This window comes from Chiloscyllium punctatum, chromosome 18, assembly GCF_047496795.1.
Source record: "Chiloscyllium punctatum isolate Juve2018m chromosome 18, sChiPun1.3, whole genome shotgun sequence".
NCBI lineage: Eukaryota > Metazoa > Chordata > Chondrichthyes > Orectolobiformes > Hemiscylliidae > Chiloscyllium > Chiloscyllium punctatum.
The window spans coordinates 79,548,616-79,576,149 of NC_092756.1; the positions used below are offsets into that span (position 1 = coordinate 79,548,616).

At 45.0% G+C, this 27,534-nt stretch overlaps 1 protein-coding gene across 1 annotated transcript; it reads left to right on the forward strand.

The window, feature by feature from the left end:
* The first annotated feature begins 123 nt into the window (after positions 1-123).
* LOC140489231 (thyrotroph embryonic factor-like) lies at positions 124-24,420 on the forward strand. Its single transcript, XM_072588544.1, has 4 exons — positions 124-623; positions 11,402-11,707; positions 13,128-13,351; positions 17,955-24,420. The coding sequence occupies exons 1-4, from the start codon at positions 503-505 to the stop codon at positions 18,156-18,158; spliced, it is 855 nt and encodes a 284-aa protein (XP_072444645.1). The 5' UTR covers positions 124-502; the 3' UTR covers positions 18,159-24,420.
* The last annotated feature ends 3,114 nt before the right edge of the window (positions 24,421-27,534 follow it).

Genomic DNA, 27,534 nt, shown 5'->3' on the forward strand with positions numbered 1-27,534 from the left:
ACATGATCCAGGAGCACGTGTCCTGCCGCCTGACTTAGACCCCGCCCCCACACAACGGCCTGCGCCTGCGCCCTTGGGGTTGAAGGCGGATTTAATGATGGCGATATGGGGATGGGCGCTCTCGCTTAATTGGGCTGTAACGTTAGTTACATCTCAGTCTTGGGGACCACCACATTCGGGCTACAACACAAAATAAGGAAGAGAATTAAAACCGACCGTGTGGAAATAAGTAAACCAAGAGCTTCATTTGCGACCAATGGGAAGCTCGACTGGGTCATAAATCAATATAAATTATGATAATATCTGACGGTGCGGATAGATTATGTCAATGAACTCCCCGGGGCCCAATAAGAGCTCGACATGTTAATATATGCAGATGAGCCTAATGAATATGTAATGGTTAGCTGGTGGCTGTGCTGTTTGGAGACGGGCAGCGGCTTCACGTTGGGTTTTATTTTTATTTTTGAAGATAAGTGAACCGAGCTGATCACATCAACATAAAATGCACCGGAAGAGCCCGCAGATGCCGGAGCGGGAGCGGGAGGCCCCGGTTTTGCCCTCCTTTCCGGTGGTTTTGAAGAATCTTCTAGAGAACCCGCCGCAGAAGCTGCTGGAGAGTGAGGGTGAGGGACAGGGACAGGGTGAGGGAGGGAACGGGGACCAGGGGGAGACTGTGAGGGAGGGGCCTCAAGCGGGCTGGCCCCTCCTCCTTTCCTCCGCCCCCCCTTCCCCCACTTCCTCCACTTCCCCCTCCATTTCCCCCACTTCCACCCCTTCTCCTCCGCCCCCTCCTTCTCCTTCCCCCCCCTCCTCTCTCCTTCCCCCCCCTCCTCCTCCCCCCTTTCTCCCCCCCTTCCCCTCCCCTCCCCTCCTCTCCTCTCCCCCTACCCCTCCCCCTCCTCCCCCCTTCCCCTCCCCCTCCCCCTCCTCCCCCCTTCCCCTCCCCCCTCCTCCCCCCTTCCCCTCCCCTCCCCTCCTCTCGCCCCCTTCCCCTTCCCCTCCCCCTCCCCTCCTCTCCTCTCCCCCCTTTCCCTCCCCTCCTCTCCCCCCCTTTCCCTCCCCCTCCTCTCCCCCCCTTTCCCTCCCCCTCCTCTCCCCCCCCTTTCCCTCCCCCTCCTCTCCCCCCCCTTTCCCTCCCCCTCCTCTCCCCCCCCTTTCCCTCCCCCTCCTCTCCCCCCCCTTTCCCTCCCCCTCCTCTCCCCCCCCTCTCCCCCCCCTTTCCCTCCCCCTCCTCTCCCCCCCCTTTCCCTCCCCCCTTTCCCTCCCCTCCTCTCCCCCCCCCTTTCCCTCCCCCTCCTCTCCCCCCCCCCTCCTCTCCCCCCCCCTCCTCTCCCCCCCCTTTCCCTCCCCCTCCTCTCCCCCCCCTTTCCCTCCCCCTCCTCTCCCCCCCTTTCCCTCCCCCTCCTCTCCCCCCCCTTTCCCTCCCCCTCCTCTCCCCCCCCTTTCCCTCCCCCTCCTCTCCCCCCCCTTTCCCTCCCCCTCCTCTCCCCCCCCTTTCCCTCCCCCTCCTCTCCCCCCCTTTCCCTCCCCCTCCTCTCCCCCCCTTTCCCTCCCCCTCCTCTCCCCCCTTTCCCTCCCCCTCCTCTCCCCCCCTTTCCCTCCCCCTCCTCTCCCCCCCTTTCCCTCCCCCTCCTCTCCCCCCCTTTCCCTCCCCCTCCTCTCCCCCCCTTTCCCTCCCCCTCCTCTCCCCCCCTTTCCCTCCCCCTCCTCTCCCCCCCTTTCCCTCCCCCTCCTCTCCCCCCCTTTCCCTCCCCTCCTCTCCCCCCCTTTCCCTCCCCCTCCTCTCCCCCCCTTTCCCTCCCCCTCCTCTCCCCCCCTTTCCCTCCCCCTCCTCTCCCCCCCTTCCCTCCCCCTCCTCTCCCCCCCTTTCCCTCCCCCTCCTCTCCCCCCCTTTCCCTCCCCCTCCTCTCCCCCCCTTTCCCTCCCCCTCCTCTCCCCCCCTTTCCCTCCCCCTCCTCTCCCCCCCTTTCCCTCCCCCTCCTCTCCCCCCCTTTCCCTCCCCCTCCTCTCCCCCCCTTTCCCTCCCCCTCCTCTCCCCCCCTTTCCCTCCCCCTCCTCTCCCCCCCTTTCCCTCCCCCTCCTCTCCCCCCCTTTCCCTCCCCCTCCTCTCCCCCCCCTTTCCCTCCCCCTCCTCTCCCCCCCCTTTCCCTCCCCCTCCTCTCCCCCCCTTTCCCTCCCCCTCCTCTCCCCCCTTTCCCTCCCCCTCCTCTCCCCCCTTTCCCTCCCCCTCCTCTCCTCCCCTCCCCTCCCCTTCCCCCCTCGCCCCCCCTTGCTCTGCCCTTCCCCCCCTTGCCCCCCCTCGCCGCCGCCCCCCCCTCGCCGCCCCCCCCCTCGCCGCCCCCCCCCCTCGCCGCCGCCCCCCCCCTCGCCGCCGCCCCCCCCCTCGCCGCCGCCCCCCCCTCGCCCCTGCTCCCCCCCCTCGCCCCTGCTCCCCCCCCCTCGCCCCCGCCCCCCCCTCGCCCTCGCCCCCGCCCCCCCCTCGCCCCCGCCCCCGCCCCCCCTCGCCCCCGCCCCCCCTCGCCCCCGCCCCCCCTCGCCCCCGCCCCCGCCCCCCCCTCGCCCCCGCCCCCCCTCGCCCCCGCCCCCCCCTCGCCCCCGCCCCCCCCTCGCCCCCGCCCCCCCTCGCCCCCGCCCCCCCTCGCCCCCGCCCCCCCTCGCCCCCGCCCCCCCCCTCGCCCTCGCCCCCGCCCCCCCCCCTCGCACCCCCCCTCGCCCCCCCTCTTCCCCCCCCCTCCCCCCGTTTCTCTCTCCCCCCCCCCCCCCCCCTGTCGTCGTCTTCTTCGTCTTCGTCTTCTTCTTCCCCCAACATCCAGGCTTCACCAACATCCCCCCCCTCCCCCACACACACAGCCCGCATCCAACCCCCTCACCTTATACCCACCACAACCACCAACCCATTCTTTCCTTGCCTCACAGCCCTACTACTCCTCTTGATGCCCACCCTCCATCCACATAATGCTATCCCCATTCCCCCAAAGCCATCCCCTCACCTCTTCCCACCTCCCAATCTCAGCATTCCTCACAATCCCCCACTCCCATCTGTATCTCATCATTCACTCCACCCCCCCCACCCTTCATTTCCTGCACAATTTCCTCCCATCTGCTTACCTGACAACCTATCCCTCACCTCTCTGTGCAGACTCTCAAAGTCAGCCCCTTTTCTAAGTGTACCCTATCCCCCAAACCCTTTCTCTACTCTGTTCTCCAAACTCTGTCCCCTTCTTTCTCTCTTTGACCCATCCGCAAACTCTTCCAGCCTGCCCTCTTCTTCCACCCGTCTCACATGGTTCCTCCTCCTTCTTTGTTTCCCCCCTCCATCTATTTTCTTCTCTTCCCTTCATCACCTTGTGTTGATTTACTCTGTCCTTAAGTAAGTACTCCCCGAAAGTAAGACAACTTGTGATCTTTGCTGTCTTGTTGAAATGTTACTTGGTCACAGTTTTATGGAACCAGTAATCTGTAATCACACAGTCATTGTTCAGATGAAAATCAAAACCTCAGAATCACAGAATTATCTCCGTGCCGAAGAATGCCCTTCAGACCGTAGCAGTTCTGTACCCAGTGTCAATCCCCTGCCTTTTTCCTTATCCCTGCAGTCCATTTCTATCCAAAGAGCTGTCCATTGCCTGTTTGAATGCCTCATTTGTACTTGCTTCCTTTACATTTCCAGGCAGTACATTCCATACCCTAACTACATGCTGTGTGAGAAATTGTTTTCTCGCATCAACTTCGCTTCAGATTAGATTCCCTACAGTGTGGAAACAGGCCATTCGGCCCAAGAAGTCCACACTGACCCTCCGAAGAGTAACCCACCCAGACCATTTCACCCTGACTAATGCACATATCACTGTGGGCAATTAAGCAAGGCCAATTCACCTGACCTGCACATCTTTGGACCATGGGAGAAAATCGGAGCACCCAGAGGAAACCCACGCAGACACTGGGAGAGCATGCAAAATCCACACACAGTCACCCGAGGCTGGAATTGAACCCTTCATTTGCATGTCAGTTTAAATTTATGTCCTTTTGCAAGCAATAACAGCTTCTTCCTACCTACTCTGTCCAACCTGCTTGTGATTTTTGATAACAACATCTACTAAATCTCCTCTCAGCCACCTTCTTTCCAAGGACAGAAGTCCAGATTTCTTTAATGTGTCCTCAAGCTGAAATTTCTCAATCCTGGAATCATTCCTGTAAATTGCTGGATGAGCTTGACAACGAATTCACATCTCATTCCTGTCATGAGGCACCAGCATTGTACACAATACTTCAGCTGATATCTAAAAAAGTCTTGTGCGAGTTTAGCTTCACCCCCTTGATCTTAAACTCCAAGCCCCTACTAAAATGTTAAGAATACTGTATGCTTTAGCTGCTCTCTTCTTTTGTCCAGCCGCCGTCAAGAATATAAGCCCAGGTTCCTGTGCTCCTGCCCTGCATATGTAATTGTACCTCTGTTTTGTATTGCCTTTCATAGGTCGTCTGTCCAAAGTGTATCATCTTTCACTTCTTGTGCATAGAATCTCATCTGTTACCCATCGTCCACTCTACCAAATTGTCGATGTCCTTTGGGAGTTGGACACCGATCACTTCATAGTTTACAATTCTTCTAAATTTACTGTCATCTGCAAACTTTGAAATTGTCCCATCTGCACGTAGATCTACATCAGTAATATACATCAGGAAAAACAAGGGTCCCAAAATCAACCCCCAGGGAACTTAATACCATCCTTCCTCCAGCCCAGTACCTGTTCAGGTACTGTTTATGTGTATAATGACTGAGAATCATTTTGGGTTTGGATCAACATTCAAGACTCGTGTATGTACAAGTGGCATCTATCTTGTTCCTTTTTGAAGCAGTTGAGATTTTTAGTTTTAGGTTGGTGTTTTTTTTAAACCAATAATGCTTTTAAAAAAAGTTTTAATTTGCATTGAGGCCTGGACCCCCAACTTTGATTGCTTTTGGGTGAGCTGTTCCCAAGTATGTATTTATGAATGTTTGGACATCATGAACGTGTCCAGACATTTCCAGTGGTTGAACAGTGCTTGGCAATTCAGAAGAGTTTGGGATTAAACAGAGGCTGCAGAAAGAGATTTCAGAAAGAGGCCAGTGTGAAACAAAAGCGCCTTGTGTAATTATTGACACAGCAAGGTGACTTTTTGAAGACATTATCTACAGATACTTTTTAATCAATGTGTTCAGAAATGTTAGTATGCACTTCTGAAAAAGTGAGACTTAAGCCCAGGCCTGCTGTTTCAGAAGTAGGGATATACCACTGCACCACAAGAGCCCCCACCATACTTGACATGTTCTCAACCTCAAAATAGAAATCATTTGCAAAATAAATTTTTTAAAAAACACCTAGAAGCACTGAATGGGCCTGGCAACATCGCTGGAGAGATCAGAGCATTAAACGTTGGATCTGGCCACCTCCCTCCATCCCCTTCAAAAAAAGCAAATCCCTTGGTTGTTTTTCATCTAGGCAGGGTATGATGTAATTGGGTGAAGGGGACGGAAATGGAGAAACAAACTAAAAGTATTGTATAAAGCTAACCACGTTCTAAAATATAGGAAAGTGAATTAAATGGTAGTGAATCATATATTTTGTGGAAAAATAACATGTTAAAGGACTTGTGTTGGCAATTATTATTTCAAGTAATTGAGCAACAAATCAAGAGAGCAGGGAGACGGCATTTTATCTGTTGATTGAAAGATCGGGTTGAGATTATGTCTGACAAAAAGTTGAGGGAATTTGAGGCCAGAGTGATGATCTGGAGTAGTTTTTACCACCTTTGCTGGATGGGTTAGAGACGAATTTCCCAAATTTTGATTTTCACGGCCCAAAATTTGACCTGGTTTTTAATGACTTTTGTATTTTCGCTATTCAGATGTGGTTTTGGGTGTGAGATAAATGTACATGTAAATCGTGAAGCCTGTGAAAAGTGTGATTCCCTGTGATAGGTGCGTGGATCAGCGGGTCTCTTGCTGTCTGTCACTTTGTGGTGGACCAGACTGCTGTCAGTTTGGTTTCACTCTGACATTTTTCTTGATCTCTGTGCCCATTGTGAAAGGAGCTGTATTAGATTCTTATCCAAAGCCAATGTTTTATATTGAAACCATACATTTGATTTTATCAAAGGGCCTTTAATTGCTTCTGGATACCATGGCACAATCTTGTCCAATATAATTTTCTGGTTAATATCAGAACTCTGTGTCTTGATGAACAATGTCGGAAAGGAAATGAGCTTCCGGGCCTCCAACCTATTGCCCACAAACATGATGCATTTTCTATTGCAAAACGTTCTCACTCCATCCCACCTGAATCCAGGAGCTTTCCAAGAAGAAGTCCAAAACCATGTACATCTTTTTTTTTCGTTGAGACCAATTCATTGAAAATATCCATTAATCCTTCACAAACCCAAGCCTCTTGTTGCAATTGGAACTAGTCAATAATGGAACCAAAGCATTCAGTAGAAGGGGGGAAATCTTTTCATGAAGGGTTTTGGACAACAGTTGTTCCGTGATGAGTTACCATTTTTATTCAGTGCAAATATTCAGACTATCAGCTCATACAAGGTTTATTCATCAAAATTGTAATGAGCTGCATCACAAATACAAATAATCCATTTATGGCTAATATTGTGAATCATAGAATGATATCAGCACAGAAGGGAGGCATTAGGTGTATGGCCCTGTGCAAGATTATTTAATCTAGCCCTATTACCCCTCCCTTTTCATTGTAGCCTTTACATTTTCTTTTCTGCTACAATCCGTTTCTTTTTGTGAATGCCTGAATTAACTCACCACTACTACCATTTCAGGCAGTCCCAGATCCTAATCACTTGATGCTTTAAAGAAGCCTTTCCTTCTGGTGCTGTTGCTTCCTTTGCAAATTCCTTAAATCTCTATCTTCTGCTTCTGGACCCATCCACCAATGAGAACAGTTTCACTTTGTCCATCCTGTCCAGACACCTGATCACTTTGAACACCTCTAACAAATCTCCTGTCGACCTTTTTGTCTCAGTGAAAGCAGTTCCAACTTCTTTAATCCATTCAAGTAACTGAAGCTCCCCATCAGTGGAGCTAGATGTAGTCTTACTGTCCTAGATATCATTGTCCCCTGTCTCGTGTCGAGACTACCCTTGGACTTAAGTCTCGATGTGCAAGTGCACAGGAATTCAGTTCATATAGTGGTCTTGCCATTCAGGGTGTTCGGACTTGATTGTTAGTGTCAAAGGAGGTCCTCTCTCAATGATGCTAAAAATGCACATTTTGTTTAAGAAGTCATTTCCAGGTTCAAGAAGCATTTTAGGAAAGGCACCACTTGCTGTGTATCACTAAGCCATGCAGCCCGAGCGATTTCTGGATTGTGCTTTCATGTTGAGGTTCCTAATTTCTGTCAGTTGTTAGCTGGTGACCCAGGGGAGTGGAAACAAAACAAGCCAAGGCTCTTCCTGTGCTTACTTTCTGATAAATCTTGATTGGGTAAGTAGATTTTTAATGAAAAGACTGATAGAATTTTTGGATACTAAGGGAACAGAGAGATGTGGGAATAATATGGGAAAGTGGATTTGAAGTAGAAAGTCAACATTTATCTTATTGAGTCGTAGAACAAGTTACAACAGGCCTACTCTTGCCTCTATCTTTTTATGTCCTTTTCATTGTAATTATGCTGGCAGTTGCTATGAAGACCATGGGAAAGAGAAACAGCAGTCAGTGGTTTAACAATTATTTAAGTCAAGTACTCTTAGGGTTCATGAAGTCATTAGTAGTGCAGTTTGGCTTGTTTTACTTCTGATATAGGATGTTATTGGATCAATTTACCCTTGACAATTCAAAAATGAGAAAGATTTTCCTATCGGAAAGATGTAGTGAAACTTGAAAGGGTTCAGAAAAGATTTACGAGGATGTTGCCAGGGTTGGAGGATCTGAGCAATGGGGAGAGACTGAACAGGCTGGGGCTGATTCCTCGATGACTCTGTCAGACAGTAAGTGTTTAGTTCACCCTTAAACCCCACCCTGGCCCCACTCCTTGCCAAGCTAAAGACAACGAACAGAGTAGGATAGGATGATGGCTTCAGAGTTTAGCTCTGACAGCAGGGTGAGGGGATGGTGGGAGGAAGATTCAAAAAGAAGCCAAGAGAGGAAGCGGAAGAGAAAATTGTATCTGTAAGAATCGCTTGTTTATTTTACAGAAGTCTCTGAACTGACCTCTCAAGAGTGGTTGTCTGGAAGTCTGTATAGCCTACCTATAGGTTCCACAGAATATAGTAATCCTGACTGACCACAATTAGCAGCTTCTGTTCTAAGTTAAGCTATAGGGAGAGGCTGAATAGGCTGGGGCTATTTTCCCTAGAGTTTTTGGAGGCTGGGGGAGTGACCTTTTATAGAAGTTGATAAAATCATGAGGGGTGTGGATAGGATGAATAGACAAGGTCTTTTTGCTGTGATGAGGGGAGTCCAGAACTAGAGGGCATAGGTTTAAGGTGAGAGAGGAGACATTTTAAAGGGACCTAAGGGGCAACTTTTTAAAGCAGATGATGGTGCATTTTTGGAATGAGCTGCCAGAGGAAGTGGTGAAAGGTGGTACAATTACAACATTTTAAAAGGCTGGGTATATGAATAGGAAAGTTTTAGAGGAATATAGGCCAAATGCTGACAAATGGGACTAGATTTGCATGGGATATTTGGTCAGCATGGATGAGTCAGACTGAAGGATCTGATTCCATGCTGTATAGCTCTATGACTTCAGAAAGGCATTCGACAAGGTTTTACATGGGAAACTGGTTAACGAGGTTTGATCTCATGGAATACAGGGAGAACTAGCCATTTGAATACAGAACTGGCTCAAACGTAGAAGACAGTGTGGTGATGGAGGGTTGTTTTTCAGACTGGAGACCTGTGACCTACATTTTGTCTTTTATATAAAATGATTTGGATGTGAGCTTAAGAGGTATAGTTAGTAAGTTTGCAGATGACACCAAAATTGGAGGTGTAGTGGACAGTGAAGAGGGTTACCTCCGATTACAACAGGATCTGGACCAGATGGGCCAATGGGCTGCGAAGTGGCAGATGGAGTTTAATTCAGATAAATGCGAGGTGCTGCATTTTGGGAAAGCAAATCTTAGCAGGACTTATACACTTAATGGTAAGGTCCAAGGGAGTGTTGCTGAACAAAGAGACCTTGGAGTGCAGGTTCATAGCTCCTTGAAAGTGGAGTCGCAGGTAGATCGGATAGTGAAGGAGGCATTTGGTATGCTTTCCTTTATTGGTCAGAGTATTGAGTACAGGAGTTGGGAGGTCATGTTGCGGCTGTGCAGGACATTGGTTAGGCCACTTTTGCAATATTGTGTGCAATTCTGGTCTCCTTCCTATCCCGAAGGAAGTTGTGAAATTTGAAAGGGTTCAGAAAAGATTTTCAAGGATGTTGTCAGGGTTGGAGGGTTTGAGCTACAGGGAGAGGCTGAATAGACTGGGGCTGTTTTCTCTGGTGCATTGGAGGCTGAGGGGTGACCTTATAGAGGTATATAAAATCACGAGGGGCATGGATAGGATAAATTGGCAAAGTCTTTTCCCTGGGGTCGGGGAGTCCAGAACTAGAGGGCATAGGTTTAGGGTGAGAGGGGAAAGATATAAGAGACCTAAGGGACAACTTTTTCACACAGAGGTGGTACATGTCTGGAATGAACTGACAGAGGAAGAGGTGGAGGCTAGTACAATTGTAACATTTAAAAGGCATCTGGATGGGTATATGAGTAGGAAGGGTTTGTAGGGATATGGGCTGGGTGCTGGCAGGTGGGACTAGATTGGGTTGGGATTTCTGATCGGCATGGACGAGTTGGAACGAAGGGTCTGTTTCCATGCTGTACATCTCTATGACTCGATGACTAAGAGAGCAGAGTCCCTTGCTGCTACATTTCTTGCCTCTCCTCCACCCCAGAAAAGAAATATAAGGTGATATCAGCCAGCCAATGAGGTCACATGGGGCCAAGTGTTATCCACAAAATCTTGGTGTCTCTCTAATACGATCTTTGCTCTAGCCAGGAATCAGTTCAGTTCCTGAAGGCAGAGCAAGCACTCAGCATCAACTAACAGCTTGTTCCTGTTGCCTCACTGTTGTCTGGCCACAGAAGAATTGTTTCAGCATCTAGGCTATTGCTACTGTGCTCTAAGAGGAACATTGGAAAGGAGAGCAGAGTAATAATTTGTCAGTTAGTACAATATCTCCATGGTCTTCAGCTCCTCCCCAGTCTCTCAAACTGGTAAGTCTTGTTTTTGGATAGTTATTGGCTGTCAACCATTTAAAATAGGTATGTGGCTAATCTGTGGCTAGAATTACACCATTGAAGGAGTAAATGGCTTTAGGAAAGAGTGGATGAAAACTGAAGGGTAATAGGGAAGAGTAAGTGCGATAAGTATTTGAGAAGGACAATGAAAGATTTCTTCTTGTTTGGTTATTCTAACTTGACTAGGACTTTGCACATTCCCAACTCTCATCGGTCCATTTTGGCAGCTGTGGTCTTTTTGTTCTGGATTTCCTCCCTTAACCCCTCTGCATTTTATTATGACCCACTTGGGGAAAGTGTGTGGTTCAGTAACACCATTGCAGATTATATACTTCAGAAAGCATTCCACCTTCTCCCTTCCCTTAGAATCCAAAATCTGTCACTGACTTTAACAGAGGTGCTGATATTGCATCTGCAGTTTCACAGGGTGGAAGACTTCCAAGGTTCACAACCCTCCCTTCTGAGGAGATTTCTCAGACCTGAATGGCCAACCCGCTCACTGTGACAGACTGATATGGAAACTGGCCTCACAGTTAAGTTCAGGAAAGTTGCACATTGTGGTGTGAGATTTGGCCAGAATGGTGAAGAGTGTAGCCTATGTTGATCGTGTCTGAAAACTGCTGGAACCACAGGTCTAGCTCCATCTTCCCTCCCTCTGGTTTATTGGCTGGTGTCAGTTTGCATTCTCTCTTCTCTCATGAGAAAATGTGGGGAAGATTGTGTGTGATGAAACTGGCTGCAGGCTATCTTAATAATTTTGGACGCGGAGTCACATGCAGATCAGCAGCGTCCTGGAGTTGTATTGAGTTGATTTTAATTGGGGCAACATTGGAAGCATTATGATATTATGACTAACTTTAAGGATGGAAGCAGTTAATGAAGATTTCTGTTAGTTGGGAAGATGAGCTGAGTTTGTTGGGTTTGAAGCTTGTGCGCAACCCTGTGCATGAAGAGAGACTGAGTAAGAAGCTTCTGATCAAATATTTTTATCTAAAATATTTTATGCCAATCGGAAAATAACAGACTTGATAAAGGTTAATGTTTTTCACCCAAGTCAAACTTTGTGCAGCAATTAACAAGGTTTTAAAAAAAAACCTGTCTTTATCTCTCACTTCAGGTAAGGACGAGGGCAAAGAGAAGAATGTGGATGAAGCAGCCAGCAGTACCACAGCTGCCTCTGCCTCCCTCATGCCAACCATCTGGGATAAGACTATTCCCTATGATGGGGAGACCTTCCATCTTGAGTACATGGATCTGGATGAATTCCTCTTGGAAAATGGCATTCCAGATGATTCAAACCAGTTTGAGCTGCAGGAAGAACTGCAAGTTGGTCTCTTGCCAGTAGTGGAGCTGGAAGAGAAAGTATCGTCTCCTACATTGTCGATATCTGGAAATATGACACGTTCTAAAGTGGAGAGTGATGGTGAGTCCTAACCGAAGGGATCCTTTTGATCAAATGGTTTTCCATAGCTTGATCTCTGTGATCTACCTCTAGCCGTAGTTTAAATTAAAACTAGACCAACAGGAGAAAAATCTCTCTTGTATCTGTTCAATGTGAAGATTGAATGTACAAAGTGTTTGTCTCATCCTGACCCTATTCCTAGGTGTTGAGAGCGTATCCCCATTGCAACATAGAACATAGAAAAGTACAGCACAGAACAGGCCCTTTGGTCCACGATGTTGTGCTGAAGTTTAATCCTAGTGTAAAATATAATAACTTAACCTATGCACCCCTCAACTCACTGCTATCCATCTGCATGTCCAGCAGTCGCTTAAATGTCCCGAATGACTCTGCTTCCACCACCACCACTGGCAACGCATTCCATGCATCCACAACTCTCTGCGTAAAGAACCTTCCTCTGACGTTTCCTCTATACCTTTCCCCTAATATCTTAAAACTATGACCCCTCATACCAGTCAGTCAATCTTGCCCTGGGGAAACATCTCTGGCTATTGACTCTATTTATTCCTCTCATTATCTTGTATAAACATTAGAAATCTCCCAGCAAGCCACGGGAATGGGGCACTAAATCCTGCTAGTATTTGTAGGAATGTTTTTCTGAATGCAGACGAGTGATCAAGCTTCACTAAAATGTTTTGTCTGCACCAGTTGCCCAAGCTTGCAGACTGTGGGGTATGGTGAGCAGCAGGAAAGAGAGAGGGGAGTTGGGTTCAAAGCTGAAAGAAGTGCCACTTAGTGTTCTCTGTGGATTATGATGCTGGCTATCCTCGCCCTCAGCAATGACCTGAACTACTACTAACTTTGCTGTTGACCTTTTTTAATCCCCTAAAAGACTTGTTGGAGATCAAACCATAAATCCTCATCAGAGTTGGATGTGAAGTAGTGTATTTCTTAAATAGGTTTCTCCCTATCCTCATAGGCAGCCCCAAGCAGACCTGTTGCTGTCTCCATATCTACTGTCAAATGCAACTAAATAAAACGTGGAAGTCTCTCTGTTTTTCCTCCCCTATTTTAAGGGTAATGTTTCTTCGAGTGAAGCCCTGGCTGACCCCACCATTGTGAATCGGTGCACAATGCGATTAGCCACAGCATTGGGTTGAATCAACTGTGTACTGAACAGAGTGCTAACCAACAGCTAATACAAAATTAATCTGAACTAACTATCACTAATTAAGGAATAAATTTATTTATTTCTGTCGAACTTGTGATGTACATGAATAGCCATGGGGTTGTCATAAATACGTAGCATTCAGCTACCTAGACTGTTCTCTGGATGCTGGTTTAAGGTTAATCAAATATAAAATGGATGAGAAGCAAGTAATTTATAAGCTCATAATTCATCGCTTGTGTTTTAAAAGTGGATCTATCTCTCACATTCTAGAAACAGGTGGGAAGAAATCTGAACGGAAGACTCCAAACTCTGCAGACCTGGAAGATGTTGATATTCTGGTGAATTTTGAACCTGACCCTACTGACCTGGCACTGTCCAGTGTTCCGGGAGGAGAACTTTTTAATCCACGCAAGCATAGGTTCAGTGATGAGGAACTCAAACCACAGCCCATGATTAAAAAAGCGAAAAAGGTCTATGTACCGCCAGAGCAAAAGGTATCTGTCCAACACGCTCACTGCCTCTTCGTAAAATAAAACTCTGCAGGACTTGCATTCTGCTATTCTTACTCCAGATGTAGCATCCTTTTTTTTTTAACAAGTTGATTTCCTGGAAACTGTAGTGATTATAATGAGGTCAGCCAGGTGGACCTCTTAGAATATGAACTCCCTGATGGGGCTGTTAACCTGGTTCAATCAGGAAGTCCTGGCTGACTGATATAAACTAGCACATCAGAGGTTCTGCTCACTCCAGGAGCTGGCTGTGTGCTAATTGCACTAGTGTCTAGAAATAAAGGGTGATTTGGTGACAAGATACTGGCCTTTATAGAGTTACTTCAGAAACCACCGGTTTTTCAGTTCTCTGATCCTGGTAGAACAGTCTTCTCCATGATGGGAAGGCAAGTTTAAGTGGTTGCTGAGAGGAGCAGTTTAAAAGCTTGCTCACTGCTCTGTGCTGAATTATTTGATCTGAAGAGATGCTGCTTTATTCAGTTACTTTCCCATTCTAACCCCCCAACCACTAGACAGTCAGTGAGTATTGGTTGCAATCAGGTAAAGGCCCAATGTAAGGCTATTGCAGTTTTAACAAATTGTACAAAAACAAAATACTGGGAGGCTGGATATCTGAAATAAATCAGAAAGGGCTGGAGAAACCGTGTAGATCTGGTAGGCCCCTTTGGTGAGCTCCTGGAGAGTAACAAGCATCAATGAAGCAGTACTTTCAGGAAAGGTGGTGGGGAAAACTGGGAACAGAAACTCCGATGAAATCAGCAGCACAATCTGTTCCCGGCTCTCGAATCATGGACTGATATAGCTCAGAAAGACAATGCTGAAGTTGTTGTGTCTATGTCAATGCTTTGCAAGAGCCATTCAGTTAGTGTTTCTGTCCTGCCCTTTCCCCAAAGTCCTGCACTGACTGCATAGACACCACTTTGGCACACAATTTAAGTCAGTGCTGCACTGTTAGGGATGCTTTCTTTTAGATGATGTGCCAACTGCCTGTTAACTAGGGCATGACTCAAAGGGTTATATTCTGGCTCTCAGTTAACTCTCCAATTAATTGATCAGTCATTTGTATAATTTGTCAGATCTTGATGCGTGTAGGTTGCTGTTTTAATCGTTTCGTTTTCTCACTAGTGCCTCAACGACATGATGGCTTATTTCTCTCCTCCCTCCTCTTCCCCCACCACGCACATTGTTGGATTCAAATTCTGAAATTCCCAACCTCCTGCTTCAGCATATCCGGTTAAAAGAACAGTTTTCAATTCTGTATTGAGCTGACCACTGTTGGCGACTGTAAAGACGGGAAGCTTATTTTGCAAGTACTTAGCAACTGCACATACGCTTAAATCCACCTTCATTGATTAGTGGGAACTTGCTCTGAGTAAATGTACACCCCTGAATTGTAAGAGTGGTGAAACTTGGAAATGCATGAGGCAAGCAAGTTGTAAAAATTTCAGAATTGAAGTTTGGTCTTACATCAAAATCTGCAGTAGCAGTAAAATGTATCTTGTTCCAGTTGCTGGTTGAGAGCTGATTTTCGGACTGGAGGCTTTGAAAAGTGATACTCTGCAGGGATCGGTGCTGGGTCTGCTGTTGTTTGTCATTTATATAAACAATTTGGATGAGAATTTAGGAGGCATGTTTAGTAAGTTTGCAGATGACACCAAAATTGATGGTACAGTAAACTGAAGAATGTTGTCTAAGATTGCAAAGGGATCTTGATCAGTTGGGCCAATGGGCAGAGGAGTGGCAGATGGAGTTTAACTTGAATAAATGTGAATAAATTTGGTAAAATGAATACAGGCAGGACTTACACACTTTAATAGTAGGGCCCTGGATAGTGTTGTCGAACACACAGATCTAGGGTTCTCATACATAGTTCTTTCAAAATTGCACCACAGATCAAGGGCTTATGCCCAAAACATCGACTCTCCTGCTCCTCTGATGCTGCCTGACCTGTTGTGCTTTTCCAGCTCCACACTCTCAACTGATCTCCAGCATCTGCAGTCCTCACTTTCTCCTTGCACCACAGATAGACAGGTGGAGTACAGTGTACAGGTCTGGTTGCCCTGCTATAGGAAGAATGTTATTAAATTGGAGAGGGTTCAGGAAAGGTTTACCAGGAAGTTGCTGGAACTGGAGGGTTTGAGTTATAAGGAGATGCTCGATAGGCTGGAACTTCTTTCACAGGAGGTTGAGGAGTAACCGTCAAGGTTTATAAAATCATGGGCATGAACAAGATGAATAGCCAAGGTCTTTAGGAATGGGGTTGTTCAAAACTAGGAGCCATTTGTTTGAAGTGAAAGAAGAAAAGATTTAAAAGGGACCTGAAGGTCAACTTTTACACAGGGTGGTTCTTATGTGGAATGAACTGCCAGAAGAAGTGGTAGATGCAGGTACAGTTACAACATTATAAAAGACATTTGGACAGGTACATTAATAGGAAAGGTTTAATTTTAGGAAATTTGGTTGGCATAGACGAGTTGGTCTGAAAGGTCTGTCTCTATGATGTATGATTCTGGTCCAGCTTAATCTGTCATTGCTGCTGACACTAACGAAGCTTTAGTGGTCATCCCAGCAGTCGACCAGCACCTTGCCGAGATAACCATTCGGTGTGTGAGCACTTTGCAAACTGGCCGACCAGGAGTTATAGGGAGAAGTGAGCAAAGATCTGGCAAATGGAGTACGGTGTGGGTAAGTGTAAAATTGTTCAGTATGGCAGAGAGAATTAAACAAAAGCATTGTGTAAGTGGTGAGAAGTTGTAGAATTCTGAAATGCAGAGAGATATGGACCTCTTAGTGCATGACCCACAAAGGTAATGTGCAGGTACATAAATGATCCAGGAAATCTAATTAAATGTTATGGTTTATTGCATGGGGAAGTTGAATGTATTAAAAAAAAATCAGAAGTCACTTGACACCAGGTCGTAGTCCAACAGTTTCATTTGAAATCACAAAGTTTTGGAGCGCTGCTCTTTTGTTAGATGACGTGGCGGGAAGTACTGAGCAGAATTTATAGATTAGATTTCCTACAAAATGGAAACTGGCCATTCGGCCCAACCAGTCCACACCGACCCTCTGAAGAGTAACCCACCCAGACCCATTCCCCAACATTTACCCCTGCTTAATGCACCTAACACTATGGGCAATTTAGCATGGCCAATTCACCTGACCTGCATGTCTTTGGACTTTTTTTTTTGGAGGAAACCCACACCGACACGGAGAGAATGTGCAAACTCCACTCAGACAGTCACCCAAGGCTGAAGTTAAACCCAGGTCCCTGGCTCTGTGAGGCAGCAGTGCTAACCATTGAGCCACTGGTATAGGTGGAGATATAATTGCAAGAGAATGCAAGAAAGTAGAAGTTATGCTTCAGTTATACAGCGCATTGATGAGATCGCATCTGGAGTGTTGGAAGCAGGTTAGAAAAGATTTACTAGACTAATACCTGGAATCAGAGATTGTCTTGTGAGGAAAGGTGAGACAGGCTAGGCTCATATCCTCTGGAGTGTAAAAGGGTCAGGGTGACTGAATTGAAAGATGTAAGATCCTGAGGGAACTTGACCAGGTGGATTTTGAACGAATGTTGCTTGTTGGGGAAGAATCTAGAACTAGGGACCGCCGTTTTAAAAATAAGGGAGCACACTTTAAAACCAAAGATGAAGAACCATTTTTTTTCTGAGAGTTGAGTCTTTAGCATTCCCTTTCTCAACAGGCATTGAATGCAGAACATTTAAGTATTTTTAAAGGCAGAGTTAGATAGTTCCTTGATTATCAGGGATATGCAGAAGTGGGGAGTTGAGATTTAAACCTGATCAACCAGGCTGGAAGGACTGAATGACCTACTCTTGTTCTTTGTTCATATCTTTATAAAAGCACTGATATCTTCGACAAGGCATTCCTTCAGCCCACGTTGCATAACCATCAGTGGGACTTAATCTCACTTTCTTCTTTCCCAGCACAGAGATAGAGTCTCGCTGCAATCAAATACCACAAAACTTGAAATTTACCTGGAACTGACTCTGGAGTCTTGCTGTCTGTTGCTATGTCTGTCCAATGAGCCACAGTAACATCTGGCATTATGTAAATGCACTTCTCTTATCAACCAGGGGTAGCAATTAGGAGGCTGCCATTTGCTTAGTGCCCCAGGGAGGGGTTTTTATTTTACTCCTAGTTTGCCATCCAGTGACCTTTGCTGTCCCAACTAGAATTTCCCCTGCGTGCTTTGAAGATATCCTTTTTGTATTTATTAAAAATCTGTGCAATGATATATTTATTTACAGAGTTACTCATTAAAAGTATATACCTCCTAACTGAGCAACCATAGCCTCTGTCTAGTTGTACCTATCTTGATCCAGCCAGACGTTAGCAACAACAATTATTCTTTCTCTAAGAAGTCCCACAGATATAATGTTAAACCTGTTGGCTCTATCTTGTGGATTTGACTCAAAAAAAAAAGACATGCAGGTGAAATCCTGGTGAATTACCAAAAGGAGTTGGTACTTTAAGGAAGGAAACTATTTTTTTAAAACATTATTTGGAGAAATGGCTTGGGGTCATATCATCCTGTATCATTCCTATATTTTCTTTTCTAAAGGATGATCGCTACTGGGCAAGACGCAAGAAGAACAACGTGGCAGCGAAGCGTTCACGTGATGCCCGGAGATTGAAAGAGAATCAAATCACAGTTCGAGCAGCCTTCCTAGAGAAGGAAAACTCAGCCCTGAGGCTGGAGGTGGTTGAGCTGCGTAAAGAGGTGGCACGGTACAAAAGTATCATCTCTAAATACCGACCTCAGTAAGAGACCTTCAACCCTGGGGGTTCGGAGTGGGGAATGTGTTTTTTTTTAAAAGCAAAATTCTCTTAAACAGACAGCAACTTTCAAAACAGCACAGCTAACTTAGTCACTCCCTCGTCCTAAGGAACACAAATTTAATGGCTTTTATTTTGAACAGCCAAATATATTAATGAAGCATTAAACCTCCTTTCTCCCATCTTTAAATAATAGGTTTCATTTCATTATAATATAGATGAATATCTGGGTCTGCTTGTTCAATGAATCAGTAATAATTTGGGGAGATTAGGGTTTGATTTTTGGAAGACTGACGTTTAATTGGTCTAGAACTGCCCCACCATTAAAACTCATCCTTTGGAGTGCTGAGCTACTTCTGATAGACAAGTTATTCGTGGTGCAGGAGCTTAGACAACAATCTCTTAAATACTTGTTAAATATCAGGATGAGCCCTTGCAAAAGAGAAACTAGGACCAGTAGGAGTCTGCCCACTGCTACTGCTGTGCTATTCAATAATATTCACGGCTAATCACCTACATCAACTCTTCAAACTTGCCCGATTCCCCCACTCCTTTAGTCCCGAAGTTTGCCTTGTGACTGGTGTACTTTTGCTCAATGGGATCCTTTTACTTTTTATCCTGGACTGTGGTGTCAGTATACTTTCTGAGATTGGGGTCATTCCCCCCCCCCCCCCCCCCCCCCACAATCTGCTTAAGGTGTATTTGGAGCTAGCCAGAACCCGTGCAGTTCTGAAGCTAGCATAAGCAGCTCTGGGCCAGGAGCTTTTCCACTGTAACATGGAGAAGCACAGGCACTTGCCTTCTGACTTTGGCACTTTTGTCTTTTATTCTAACGTACTTGCACTACTAATGGGCCTCAAATCCCCACCAGCTAAATGAATGATGGAGAAACCTCTTCAGAAAGATAATTCCAATACAAGCATGGGAGAATATTGAAATATTCTCACCAGAGAGCTGAGTCAATTGACACCGCTGCAGACATATTCAAAGTTGTGCATCTTTTTAATTGATTTCTTTTTTTTTGTCATCAAGTTCTCTCACAATGTGTCCATTTTGCCAATTTTAGAGGTGTGGGATTTGAAGTAGACATTCTGCTCATTAACAAATGCATCTTGCTGTGGCACTGATCTTACCTTGTCCCTTTTATTTAAAGTGATCAATGAAACTTAGAATGATTCAACTAAGTTTTTTTTCTAAACCTCTGGAATGAACAGACGGAGCCCGTTCAAGGAAATGATATAAGCAAGTAGGAATTCAACTTGTAATTTCTTGAATGTGTTACTATGTGAGGGTTGTGTTGTATCACTTACACATCTTTATCCCTCTGTTTCTTACCTGCATTCTATTTCCACACCTTACAGGTTTGTGGAGCTTCTTTCAGTGTGGGTCACTTCTTTTAATCTTGCTGGTACTCACTGGGGTATGCCAACATTTGCGACTCAAAGCACACTTTCGTTGTGTCATTATTTTAAAAATCATTCCTTTCTGGTTTGAATCCAATGTGCTTCTTTCTACCCCCTTCCAAAAATAAAGGTTAAAGCCTGATAAAGATGAATATGATCCTGTACAATACAAAAACAAAAAGCTCAGCCTTGCATGAAATGAAATCTCCTCCCTTAACCATCAACGGGAAGTAACCTTTTTCTTTGGGCAAGCTGTTGCATTTTGCAGTGTGCAGGTATTATTTGGGAGCTGTACAGTTTTAATTCTGTTTGAGATATCCGTTTTAAACTTTGCCTTTTATCTTGATGTTCGCATTACCCAGCATTGAGATGGAGTAACTTTCCAATGACCCTCTTTGTTTTTTTTAAAAAAAACAAATTATGCTATTATTGATGTTACAGATGGATCTCCCTCCACCTAATCGTAATCTAAATGAACCATGGGCAGAGGGCAAGGGATGTAGTTGTATCAGGGCACAAAGATGTAATGCATTTGCCATTTTCAAAGTTGTATATTTTGTTGTAATTCTATTGTTCAGGTTACAATAGAAACATGTAAATGTGACAAATAGGAAGTTATAATGAATTAATGTTTAAAATCTTGGTTAGACCATAGTTGGGACACTGCACGTTTTCTGGTCTCCATTTGGTAATCATATAGAGGCAGTGAAGAAGGTGCAAGAAAGATTCTGCCGATGATAATGGAATTGAATTTATAACTTACCCAGGAAGCTGAATAGCTTCATGCTCTTTTCTCTGAAAAGGCTTTTAAGAAACAATTTATATCCACATTTTTCATATTAAATTCTTACAGTAATGTTTATTATAGAAAAGTAGAATCGTGAGTGAATATGGATGATTTAATACTTGGGGCTTGTGAGGTACATACTGGAATGGCCTGAAATCTATTCAGAAATTGAGTCTTTAAATCAGAATGGGAAGATCTTGAGTTATATTTTTAATGTGTTTTGGTTTTTTTTTTGAAAGCTTTTGCAACTGTGATCCTAATTGAATCATCATAATGACTTAACCATTACCTTTGTGCTTGTGTGGGGTCATATTCTGTGTGTTTGTCTCTCGCTGTGTCCCTCCCTCCATGTACGTCTCCCTCTGTGTCCATCTCTTCCCTCCTCCAGTCTTCTTGATAATTTACCACCAAAACAATGCCAAGAGCAAAATCCTGGAGAAATTTCATAGGCTTATTCGGGCAAAATTGCTTTTGTTTTACTTTGTCACTGTGCTATCCACTGTTTAAAGTGGTTAGCACTGCTGTCTCTCAGCACCAGAGACCCGGGTTTGATTCCATCCTCAGGTGATTTGTGCAGACTCCACACAGATATTCTCCCTTTGTCTGCTTGGTTTCCTCCCACAGTACAAAGATTTGCAAGTTAGTTGGATTGGCCTTACTAAATTGCCCATAATGTCCAGCACCTGTAGGTAAGGTGGGTTAGCCATGGGAAATGTAGGGTTACAGGGGTAAAGTAGAGGGGTGAGGGTCTGGGTGGGATACTGTTTGGAGGGTCAGTGTGGACTCTATGGACTGAATGGCCTGCTTCCACGCTGTAGGTGTTCCATGCTGATTGATTGATTGTAGTGGTGAGGATGTTTTATTTATGGTCAGGGTTAATTCAACTGGGTCGCAATTTTCTTGCTCACTTACTGGAGTGGGAAGCCAATGGAGGACAGTGTTACTGGTGAAGTTTGAGATGGAAAACCTTGTGAAGCCTACAAGGTTCTAGCTTACTGAGTTGACAGTTCTGCCCCTCAGAGAGTCCTCGAGAACTTCAGCATAGAGTTGACGCCATCACACCAGAAAAGCAGTCCTGCCCATGCCCTCCGCTGCCTTGAAGGCTGAAGGATGTTGTCCCCTCTAGAGAAAGAGGGAGATCTTTCTGAAAACTATTCTAGAACAGTAAAATACTGGCTTTGTGTGATTACTCAGTGAGTTGACGGGGGGATGAAAAGTAGTCTTGTGTATCAGGTGCAAGATTCTTCCTTCACCAACTCTTCCTGCCTCTGAATAATAGTGTTGGGGTTGTCACTGGTATCTGAAAATGTTGGGGGAGGGGCGTCTGGGCCAGTTGCTGGGTCTGGTGACCAATGGCAACTATAAACTTGGCAACTTGCAAAGCTGATTAAGCCATGTATTTGTATTTAGTGTTTTTAAAAAGCTCAACAGTGGTCACATGATGCTCCATCCCTTGCTGTGGGCTTTTCTTTAACCACTTGCTTGAATAAAATGCCATGTGTTTTAAGAAAATATATATATCATGTACGTGGAACCTGTATTCTGGCACTGCCACTGCTTTGTAATTAAACCTTAAATGCTTCTATGATATCAACTTTAATCACAAAAAGCATTTTATTTCCGGGATGTTGCAGAATGGAGTCACGATGGTTCTAAAAGCTAAGTAATGCTGAGACTGGAAACAAAGTGCTGAAGAAACTCAACATGTCTGGCAGCATCTGTGGACAGGAACAGACTGAATGCTTCAAGTCCTGTATGATGTCTTTGTAACACTTCAGTTCCAAAGAAGAGTCATACTGGACTTAGCTTTTTTTTTATTCCTTCCCACAGATGCTGCCAGACCAGCAGAGTTTCTTTGTTTTATTAGAATCATGATGGTTCTCTATCTCTTTTTAGTTATTCAATGGTAAGAGCTAAAGTGATGCTTTAAGTGTTATTTTTTCAATTTGTATGGATTAGTGACGAGAATGGGTTTCAAATATACTTTTTTTTTCTCTCAGGTATCCTGATTTGATTCATTGGTCTTACAGCTGTATCTCAGTCACATAACTTGAGCTCTGGTAGTGATTGTGCATTTTCAAAGGAAGCTTAAAAATGTGTTGCTGGAAAAGCGCAGCAGGTCAGGCCTGCAGAACGGCTTATGCCCGAAACGTCGATTCTCCTGTTCCTTGGATGCTGCCTGACCTGCTGCGCTTTTTCCAGCAACACATTTTTAAGCTCTGATCTCCAGCATCTGCAGTCCTCACTTTCTCCCATTTTCAAAGGAAGCCTACCCTCCTAGAGATGCTGTTCTCTCCAGGTTCTTGTTATTGTTTGACTGAGAGATGATCAGAGAGTTTGCTAAACATGTCCTGGGCAGTCCATGGGGCATTTTGACTGGAGCATGTCACTGGGTGAAGCGGTTATTGGAACTGACCTTTTCACCTCTGGTTTCTGGATTCAAATCCACACCCTGCTTACTGGCTGAGATATTGATCCAGTTCTTGAATGGGGTGTTTGTCACAGGCACAGGCAGCTAGTAGCTGGTACAAGCAGAGGAGCTGCACCTGGCCTCTGTATCCCTTGGTTGAAAAGAGGAAAGACTCAAACAGATTGCATTGACTCTCTCCCGTTCCAATGATCCCTGCTAGCAAGTACATCGATATCACATGGAGTGGTTATCAGTATCATGTGCTGCTCTCTCGAGTTTTTAAAAAATGATATCTTGGAAACATGGATTCAGAAGGGGTTTGACAAGGTAACTGATTAGTGAGTATTCCAGCTGGTCAAGTAATCTAAAACTCAAGGACTCGGGGGAAGGGCCTTATCATTTTAAACTTGGCAAGAGAAATTACTGCGCTCAGGGTTGTGATTCTTTTGGATTCTGTACCCCAGAGTGTTGCAGTTGTTTCAATATTGAACACTTTTTAAGGCTGGAATAGACAGGACTTTGGTGTCTCAGGGAGTCTCTGGGTATGGGGAGTAGGCCAGGAAATAGAATTGAAGCCAAAGATGCTTGAGCCTGCTCCTCCGTTCATCACAATGGACTGTCGAGTCAACTCCTCCATTCTGGTTTAGTTGAGTTATGGCTTTGATGGTCTCCTAAGCTAGTTCAATAATTTATAGACTCTTCTGTCAACTCAAAGGGAGCAAGCTGAGGAGGAGAAGGGGTGAAGGAGTTCTGTGTCTGAACATACAGAGGTGTAGGTTAGTGTACTGTATTTGTGTTTCAGGGTTATCAGTTTACAGCTGAACCTCACACAAAATAGTTCAAGCCGAACATGGCCTGTCACAAAACAGTTGTCTGGTTTAAAATGTTCTCTTCGGGTTCTGGTTACTGTTTGATTGAGAGATGATCAGAGAGTTTGCCAAATATGTCCTGGGCAGTCCATAGGGCATTTTGGCTGGAGTATGTCACTGGGTGAAGTGGTTACTGGAACTGACCTTTTCACCTCTGGTTCCTGGATTCAAATCCGCACCCTGCTCACTGGCTGAGATATTAATCCAGTTCTTGAATGGGGTGTTTGTCACTGGCACAGGCAGCTAGTGGGGTAAGTAGTGAGTGAATACTGAGGCAGAATGCAACTAAACATTTAGCTGCTGCTTCTTCAGACTTGTAGGCTTTTATTCCTGGACTTAAGAACACATTCCTTTTCAGACACCCAGTTCCCAGTATTTGCGTGTTTGAGGTTAAAAACACCACAAGGATAAAGTTTGTAACAGTATTGGAAATGCTGTGTTCCAATTTGACAGTGGGAGATTGTGTTGGCTGGCAAGGCTTGGTTAACTCTCTCACTGTCTGGCTGTGGTGGATAGAATGAGGTCTTACTCTTTCTGATGTGAAGGATTTGGTGAAGAGAGGGGTCTCTGAGGGAGAGAGTGGCTACTTTTGATAAAACCATGTTTGGGATTTTGAAACTGTCAGATCTAGTGCATGATGTGTATATTTCAAACCCTGTTATCTCTGAAACAGTATCTGTATAAAATGTACATTCTTGCTGTTATTAAATGTGTAAAGTTTTAAAAAGTCTATTTTTGATTCTGTTTGTTCTTTGTAGAACAATAAACGATTTTAAAACCTCCGTTTGTAGGTTTTGTTTTGTACATGCATTACAAAATAATACCTATTCACCTTTTTTTTTTGTTCACTCATTGGATTGCTGAATGGGTCAATATTTATTGCCCTTGAGAAGATTGTGGTGAGCCACCTGCTTGAGAACAGGATGTCCCAAGATTTTTGGCGCAGCAACAATTGAGGCACAGCATGGTATGTAGCTTGGTGTCCCATACATCGTCTGATCTCTGCCTCTTGACTTAAGAGGACGTGTGTTTATAAGATGCTATCAAAGGAACTTTTTGAGAGCTGCATCCATTAAAGCTGTTCTGGTGTCTATGGGTGGTGTTTTTTCAATCAAAGCAGCTTAAAAATGCAATATGTGTCACTGCATTCACAGTCATGTATTGGGGTATGCTCTGAGCAGAGTTGCTCCCCTTTTTGTTTTGCTTGCCTACCAAAGATTGTGTTCCACTGTTTAATGTTGGAATGACCTACAATGGTCATTGCAAGTGAAATGTCCAGACACCTAGCTAGAAGGAGCACTCATTTTCTAATCTTGAAAATCAGGCACCGAATGGTTAATTGTGTGATGTTTACTGCAGTCTCCACCTTTTGTAGAAGTGCCAAATGCCTCTGAGCTTTTAGCTGAGTCAGTGAGTGTTGCAAAATGAATGGGTTAGCTGACGTGCTTCTGATGCTTTTTACACTGGTTATATTTCTCTTTCATGTGTATAAGCCATAACTATTAATTTAGCCTGGGGCAGTATTTGTAGAGGAATAAGGTGGTGTTATTTTCTGGGTCTGTAGATTGTGAAGGAGCTAAAATGGTCTTTAATAGAGTGATATGCGCTTCTTATCAGATGTAGGAGTTTAAGGGTTACTGCGGAGTATATCTGCAATAAATGCTGTTGGTTGCGAATCTTATCAGATTGAATGGATCGGTTGGAGAGACAGTGAGAAGCAATGAGTAATTTGCAACACAACAGTATGTGATGGATGGCAGTTATAGGAAGGGGGGAAGATCTCAGATACACTCATGTAGATGGGATAACTCCAGGGAAGGTAAGAGAGGTAGGCAGCCAGTGCAGGAGCCTTCTGTGGCTATACCCATTTCAAACAGGTATGCTGTTTTGGAAAACGTAGGGAGTGATGGATTCTCAGGGGGACGTAGCACGAACAGCCAAGTTTCTGGTATTGAGACTGGCTCTAATGAATCAAGGGATACGTTGGGTTCCAATAGATCAATTGTGTTAGGGGGCTCTCCAGTCTGAGGTACAGACAGACGTTCCTGTGGCCAGCAGCGAAAAATCAGAACAGTGTATTGCTTTCCTGGTGCCAGGATCAAGGATGTCTGAGGGTGCAGAATGTTCTCAAGGGGGAGAGGGGCCAGCACGAGGTCATTGTCCACATTGGAACCAATGACATAGGAAGGGAAAAGGTTGAGATTCCTTGAGGGACAAGGCAGGACTAATTAAACTGCATTTATTTCAATGTAAGGGGCCTAACAGTGAAGGCAGATGAACTCAGGGCATGGTTAGGAACATGGGACTGGGATATCATAGCAATTACAGAAACATGGCTCAGGGATGGGCAGGATTGGCAGCTTAATGTTCCAGGATACAAATGCTACAGGAAGGATAGAAAGGGAGGCAAGAGAGGAGGGGGAGTGGTGTTTTTGATAAGGGATAGCATTACAGCTGTGCTGAGGGAGGATATTCCCGGAAATACATCCAGGGAAGTTATTTGGGTGGAACTGAGAAATAAGAAAGGGATGATCACCTTATTGGGATTGTATTATAGACCCCCCAATAGTCAGAGGGAAATTGAGAAACAAACTTGTAAGGAGATCTCAGCTATCTGTAAGAATAATAGGGTGGTTATGATAAGGTCCTCTCCATCTAAACCCTTAACACTATGGCAGTCCCAGTCTATGTTTGGAATCTGTTAAGGGTGTACAAGAAAATTTTCTGATTCAGTATGTGGATGTACCTACTAGGGAAGGTGCAAAACTTGACCTACTCTTGGGAAATAAGGCAGGGCAGGTGACTGAGGTGTCAGTGGGGGAGCACTTGGGGGCCAGCGACCATAATTCTATTAGATTTCAAATAGTGATGGAAAAGGATAGACCAGATCTAAAAGTTGAAGTTCTAAATTGGAGAAAGACCAATTTTGACAGTATTAGGCAAGAACTTTCAAAAGCTGATTGGAGGCAGATGTTCACAGGTAAAGGGACGGCTGGAAAATGGGAAGCCTTTAGAAATGAAATAACAAGAATCCAGAGAAAGTATGTTCCTGTCAGGGTGAAAGGGAATGCTGGATGACTAAAGAAATTGAGGGTTTGGTTAAGAAAAAGAAGGAAGCATATGTCAGGTATAGACAGGATAAATAGAGTGAATCCTTAGAGTATAAAGGAAGTAGGAGTTTACTTAAGAGGGAAATCAGGAGGGCAAAACAGGGGACATGAGATAGCTTTGGCAAATAGAGTTAAGGAGAATCCAAAGGGATTTTACAAACATATTAAGGACAAAAGGGTAACTAGGGAATGAATAGGGCCCCTCAAAGATCAGCAAGGAAGCCTTTGTGTGGAGCCGCAGAAAATGGGGGAGATACTAAACAAGTATTTTGCATCAATATTTACTGTGGAAAAGGATATGGAAGATATAGACTGTAGGGAAATAGATGGTGACATCTTGCAAAATGTCCAGATTACAGAGGAGGAAGTGCTGGATGTCTTGAAACGCATAAAAGTGGATAAATCCCCAGGACTTGATCAAGTGTACCCGAGAACTCTGTGGGAAGCTAGAGAAGTGATTGCTGGGCCTCTTGCTGAGATATTTGTATCATCGATAGTCACAGGTGAGGTGACGGAGACTGGAGGTTGGCAAACGTGCCACTGTTTAAGAAGGGCGGTAAGGACAAGCCAGGGAACTATAGACCAGTGAGCCTGACCTCTGTGGTGGGCAAGTTGTTGGAGGGAATCCTAAGGGACAGGATGTATGTGTATTTGGAAAGGCAAGGACTGATTAGGGATAGCCCACATGGCTTTGTGTGTGGGAAATCTTGTATCACAAACTTGATTTGAATTTTTTGAAGAAGTAACAAAGAGAATTGACGAGGGCAGAGCGATAGATGTGATCTA